The sequence below is a fragment of the Balaenoptera borealis genome (assembly GCF_965194805.1).
Source record: "Balaenoptera borealis genome assembly, chromosome: 14".
Taxonomy (NCBI): domain Eukaryota; kingdom Metazoa; phylum Chordata; class Mammalia; order Artiodactyla; family Balaenopteridae; genus Balaenoptera; species Balaenoptera borealis.
The window spans coordinates 65,773,699-65,779,698 of NC_138875.1; the positions used below are offsets into that span (position 1 = coordinate 65,773,699).

The window sequence follows — 6,000 nt, forward strand, 5'->3', positions numbered from 1 at the left end:
GCTGTCTCCACCCCACCCCACCCTCACGGCACCCACCTCACCATGTTTCTCCTCCCACGAGGATTCAGGAGTGGGGAGGGGGTCCTGACCCCAGCACACACGAGACCTCTCAAGTCTGTGAGCAGTCCTGGGTGCCTGCTGGGCTGTGGGGCAGACCTGCCCAGCCCCTGTGCCCCCGGGGCGAGGCAGAGGGAAGCCAGCCAAGCTGAGGCGGGGGCTGCGGAAGGATGGGGCTGGCAACTCTGTCGGCAGGAGGGAGCCCCAGTTCCTTCCAAATTTAGATGCCACTGGGAACGGGAACGGCAGCCCGCGGGCAGGGGCAGCCAGCAGACCAGGGAGGGCAGACGCTTCAGGACAAACACACACACGCACACACGCCCTGCACCTCTCCCTCCCTGCTCCGCGGACCCGGGGCCAGGCTCCCACCTGCCCGCACATCCCTGCTCGTCCCCGAAGGCCAGGCTCACCTGTCCACCAGGAGCCATCCACGTGGAGGGCCACAGCTGGGGTGCTACTGTCCGCCATGCAGGCTCGGCCGTGTCATTTCCTGACCCATCTGAACAAGGGGACAGTCAGCCCTGGCAGGAGTGCCCGGCCGGACACAGACCTGGAAGCCCGGTTAGCCGTGACCAGGAGCGCTGCTCCCACAGGCTGCTCTGCCCAGCTGGAGGCTGAGGGCCCAGGCCCCCCACCTCGCGGGTCCCTAGTTTGCTCTGAAGGTGGGGAAGTACAGGGACCCTCTACGCAGCCAGTCACAGCGGTGCTGGCCACGGCCTGAGACAGTCACCTCCCCTGGGGTAGCCCCTGCAGCCGAGTGTTTAGGGAGGAGCCTCTGAGGCCGAAGGGCCACAGGTATGGCTCCACCCAGTGGCCTGGGCGTCCCCTCCTCTCTGCTGTCCCATGTGTCTCGGTGTTCACACCCAGCAGAGCAATGGTGGCAGACGGTGAGCACGGCCCTACAGGCGGGTTTTGCTGGGGGTGACTTCACAGGGCGGTGGTAATGACCATCCATAGCGCGGGGAAGCCACTCCACGAAGACCTGGCTGCTGTCCCTTGGCCTGTCGCCGCCCCGCCTGACTCCTGCCCCAGAGGATCAGAACTTCGGGGGCGTCAGGCCATCAGCTGGTCCCCTGGGCGCTCTCAGGTTGTTGGTGGCCTCAGGTTCTCGCCAGCTGTTGGCTGGAGGCCTCAGTTCTCCACTGTGCGTCCCCCCAGAGGGGTCCTGACACTACCCATCGCTGCCCCCCGTCTGCTCACCTCCCTGTTTCCTTGGGTGTCTGCCCGCCACAGGCCAGGACTTGACTTCCTGCTGATGGTGCCTGGCCCATGAGTGATTGAGGGTCCCTCTTGCTGAGGTGGTCAGGGCTCCAGGGGTGGGGAGTGGGCGCTCCACGCTGTGGGACCAGCTGGGTCAGGACTCAGAGCAGGGGAGCACCTGTCTGTGAAGGGTGCCGCCCACCGGACGGGGTTGAGGGGGCCACAGTGCCGGCCTCGTGCCAGTCGAGAAGCCAGGGAGAGTCTGAGCCTGGGTCAGGGGCGCCGCCAGGACACTGGGCCTTGGGGACTCAGCGACCAGGCTGTGAGTCTGCCTAGGGAGCAAGGAGAGTTGCCCCGATGGCTCAGGATTCCAGCCCGTCCCCCTGCTTCCACAGAGCCTGAGGCCTGGGGGCTCGGGGAGCCCCAGATAGCTCTTCCCTGAAGGCTGAGGCCCCAGGCAGGTCCCTTCCCCGTTGGTTCCCCCCCACCGCCCCGCCGTGGTCCTCCTCATAGGGCCGCCTGGCCTGGGAAGCACCTCTCCACATGCTTGAGTGTCTGCTGGACTTCCCTGCCTCGAGTGTCCCTCCTCCTCTGGCCACCCATCAAGAAGGGAGGCCGGACCGTGCCCTGGGGGCAGGAGGGACTGATACCTGCCTCCTGAGGGCAGACCTCGCTTCCTGCCAGCCTGGCCTGTAGACTGCTCGCAGCAAGGTAGCCCCCTGCCCACCCCCCCAACCCAAGCAGCCCTTCCAGGTTGCTCGGCCAGGCCCTCAGTGTTGGGCCCAGCCAGGCAGGGCTTTGCCACCTATGGAAGGCCCTGGACCAGACAGCCACCGGGCCTGCCTCGCATCGTGGGCGCGTGCGCAGTGCAGTGACCCATTCCTGCCCCGGGGCCACAGGATTCCTGCTGCTCCACCTGCTCCGCGGGGCCCAGGAGGGCAGCTCTGGAGCCTCCGAGGGGCTCATCCCTGCCTGTGGCAGCGTGTGGAGCTGGACCCTGGGAACGAAGAGGCTGTGACTCTGACTGCCGGGCAGTCAGAACCGAGAAGGGAGGGCGTGGCTCGCGGCCAGGCAGCAGGGCAGGTGCTGTCCTCCAGGAGCTGGAGCCGACAGGCAGGAGGCCCATCTGTCCCCCTGCCCAGCCAGGGAGGGGCCAGCGTCACCACTCCTGGCCAAGTGGGGAGCGGCAGGGTGTTGGGGTCATGGCCGGCGTGGCAGGAGAGTCCGGGCCTGAAGGGGAAGGAGGAGGAATGGGAGTGCAAAGAGGCCGGACGTGGCTGGGGGCCCTGGGGGCAGGCGCACCTGTGCCGACTGACCACCTGGCACCACAGAGGCCGATTCCCAGCCCCCTCCTCGTGCCTGGAAGGTGTGGCCTGGCAGGAGGGTGCCAGGCCCGCCACCGCTCCATCTACTTTGTCCTTAGCTGGATTGTTCGGTTCCAGTGGGCACTCCTGTAAGCTGGGGTGGGGCCCCCGCTGTGTCAGGTTCATAGCATGTCCACAGGGGGTGAGCGGTTTCCTGCTGGTACCAGCCTGGCCCCACCCCGGCGATTGTTCCAGCGGAGCCCCTGCGCGGCCATGGTGGAGGTGGAGGCCCCTATCCCGAGGGTGGGGGGGCGCGTCTCCCACAGCCGCGCTGTGTCTCCACAGAGGGAGAAGAGCTGGCAGGAGGGGCGGAGGGCACGGGCTTCCTGCCCCAGGAGCCGCGGTGCAGCGAGCAGGTGAAGACGGCCCCCGAGGGCCCTCCAGCAGAGCCGCACTGCTGGCCAGCAGAGGCGGCCCCCCGGACAGGCGCCGAGCCCACGTGCAGCCAGGGTAAGGCCGGTCGGGAGCAGCCCATCACGGCCCCCAGGGCCAGCAGTCAGCGGGTGCTTCTCGACAGAGGGGCCTGGAGTGGGCCTGGGGGCGAGGTAGACGAGAAAGGCAGGCCAGGCAGGGGAGGCCTGGCTGGAGAGCTTCCTCGGGGGAGGGAAGGGCCCCGAGACCCCCCCCACCCCTCCCCCTGCCTTCCACCCTCTGCTTCACAGAGGGGAATACCTCGGGAGGTGCTGAGCCCAGGCCAAGGTGGCCTAGCCGAGAGGGAGGGGTGCCTGTGCCCAGATGGGGCCAGGGGAGGGGCAGGTGTGGGGGGGGGAGGAGTCAGGGGTGGGCAGAGGGCTGGCCGGGTTGGGCGGAGCCAGACGGGCATCCCTGTCGTGTCTGTGTCTGTGTCCGTGTCTGAGTCACAGCCCGTTCCCACCAGCCGCCTCAACCAGCCAGGCCCCTCGGGGACTCCTCAGGGCTGGGGCCTCTCGCAGACCCCACTCAGGACAGCAGGGCCTGGTGCCAGCCCGAGGGAGTCGGGCATGGGGGCTGAGTGAGCCCCGCTCCTTTTAAAGCCACGGAGCAGCGGAAGAATGTGGACACCAGCCAGGCTGCGGCTCCTGGAGGCTGCCAGCCCACACTGCTGCCTCGGGCTCCGGCTCATCCTGAGGCGCGAGGGGAAAGTGGATGCTGGCTGAGTGGCCGGCTCTGGGCCCCAGCATCCTCCCTGTGGCGGGAACGACCGATAGCATGTGTGTCCTAGTGATGGGTGGCCTCGGCCTGCAGCGGCTTGAAGCAGGGTTTTGGTTCCCGGCCAGTGAGAGTGCTGAACCCTAGCCACTAGACCAGTGGTTAGTGACAAGGCCCTGGCCCTTCGGCTTTGCAGAAAAGAATTCCCACAAAGACGGAAAGTAGTGAAACAAGTAAAGTGTTTATTAGGAGGAAAAAGTGTACAGTACATGTGGACAGACACACAGGTGGGCTCAGAGAGAGAGTGGCGCCCTCCTGGTAGTTCGAATCACTTATATGGGGCATTTCTTCCGGGTTTCCTTTGGCCAATCATTTTGATTTGCCTGGTTCCGAGTCCGTATTTGGTATATCTCAGGATCCTCCCCTGTGTGCGCGCCTCTCTTAGCCGAGATGGATTCTAGGGAAGAGATCTATATGGGTAGTGAGCATCACTCCCCTTTTGACCTCCAAGGAGCTTTCTAGTCAGGAAGGTCTCTTTGACTTGAGAATGAGGAATATGTGGTCTGTTATTTCTCATCTGGGCAAGGCCCAGCCTCCTTTCTCAATTGTCCTGCTATTTTCATCTTGGAGTATCTGTCCAGAGGGAGCGAACTCCAGCTGTTCGCCCTGGGGGCTCGTCTATCTCCTGCCTCACTAGGATGGTCTGAGAGCTCACGTGCATGCCTGGGAGGTGCGGGGCTTGCCCGTGTCCCAGCCCTGGGCACCCAGTGAACACTGTGCTTTTGGGGGTGCCCCACAGCCCAGAGCCAGAGCCGGGCCCTCGGGGAGGCAGAGAGACAGGAGGAGGCCTGGGAGCCTGGCAACCAGCACAGGCCTAAAGAGAGAGGGTAGGGCGGTCTGACGCGGCCAGAGGAGGCGTCTTGGTGCCTCTGTGGTGCAGGGTTTGCGGGGGATGAGGCCCAAGCAGGGGAGGGGCAGGCGGGCCCGGGAAGCTGAGAGCCCGGCTCAGTCCACTGGGTCCACCCTGCAGTTGCCAGCTCCAAGGTGCCCAGTGGTGGGAGTGCCCAGCCACCCGAGGGCCACCTGGGCAAGGCTGAGCCCGGCCGGGCCAAATCACGCCTCCTGCCCAACATGCCAAAGCTGGTCATCCCCTCGGCCACCACCAAGTTCCCCCCTGAGATCACCGTCACGCCGCCCACCCCGACCCTGCTCTCGCCCAAAGGCAGCATCTCAGAGGAGACCAAACAGAAGCTGAAGGTGACTGCAGGTCCTGGGTGGGACACAGGGCTGGGGGCGGGGGGTGGTGGTGGTGCCAGGCTGCCACTGACCACTGCCCCGCCCGGTCTGTGCAGTCAGCCATCCTGTCTGCCCAGTCGGCTGCCAATGTGAGGAAGGAGAGCCTGTGCCAGCCGGCCCTGGAGGTCCTGGAGACGTCGAGCCAGGAGTCCTCTCTGGAGAGTGAGACAGATGAGGACGATGACTACATGGACATCTGAGGGCCACTCCCCACGCACCACTACCACCCACACCCCCCCCCACCCCGCCCGGTGGGGCGTCCCCACCGCAGGGCCACAGGCCACGGGAGCCCAGCAGGGCCCGCCTCCTTTTTTATGAAGTGTTTCTCTTTGTAAACGTGACTGCCCCCAGCCAGGCGGCCGCGTCCACCCTCCGCGGGCTCTGCCTGGGTCACGGCAGCGGAGGGTCCTTTTTTGGTTGCTTTTCTAATAAAGATGGAACAGTCGTCTTGGCCTCTTTGTCCCCTGGGGTGGCAATCCCTGTCCAGGCTTTCTGGGCCTTCCTCCCCCAGGCCAGGTCAGGGCCTGACCCACAGGCACCCGGGGAGCAGGCGGGAGCCACACGGGGCAGACACTCCCGGGAGAGACAGCAGCCGGGCCTGGAAGGAGCACAGGGGTGAGGGCACGTCCCTCCAGAGTCAGGGTCAGGAGGGTCCCAGCCGTGCTGAGGAGGTGGTTTGCACCCCAATGTGATGGGCACCCAGGGGAGGGCCCTGAGAGGCAGGGGGCAGCGCTGACCTCCCACCACACTCGCCCTCCGACAAGACCAGCCACATTGAGTCGGGTGGCTCGGTGTGAGATACAAACGTGGGGCCCCAGCAGAGTGATGCTGGCCCCACCATCCCGGCTCCAAGCCCGTCTGTTCTGTGGGAGCACCTGCCCTTCACAGTGTCAAGCCCCTCCGTGCCGTGGGGGCCCAGCCGCCAGCCCCACGGCTGGGGGCCGATCCTGCTCTG

At 66.0% G+C, this 6,000-nt stretch overlaps 1 protein-coding gene and 1 long non-coding RNA gene across 8 annotated transcripts in view; one reads left to right on the forward strand and one right to left on the reverse strand.

Moving 5' to 3' along the window:
- CABIN1 (calcineurin binding protein 1) overlaps positions 1-5,490 on the forward strand; it is a 102,925-nt gene extending 97,435 nt beyond the window's left edge. For 6 of the 7 annotated variants that reach the window (XM_082354652.1, XM_082354651.1, XM_082354655.1 and 3 more), the window contains 3 exons: positions 2,907-3,071; positions 4,780-5,006; positions 5,102-5,490. In XM_082354652.1, coding sequence (XP_082210778.1) covers positions 2,907-3,071; positions 4,780-5,006; positions 5,102-5,245 — 536 coding nt within the window. In that variant the 3' untranslated portion in view covers positions 5,246-5,490. Of the gene's footprint in view, positions 1-2,906; positions 3,072-4,779; positions 5,007-5,101 lie in introns of those variants that run through there. The other variant, XR_014234276.1, reaches the window with a different exon arrangement.
- Positions 3,972-5,168, reverse strand: LOC309611004. The gene is made up of 2 exons (XR_014234278.1): positions 5,078-5,168; positions 3,972-4,206 (listed from the first exon to the last, which is right to left on the reverse strand). It is a non-coding gene; the product is annotated as an uncharacterized lncRNA (long non-coding RNA).
- Positions 5,491-6,000: the final 510 nt, after the last annotated feature.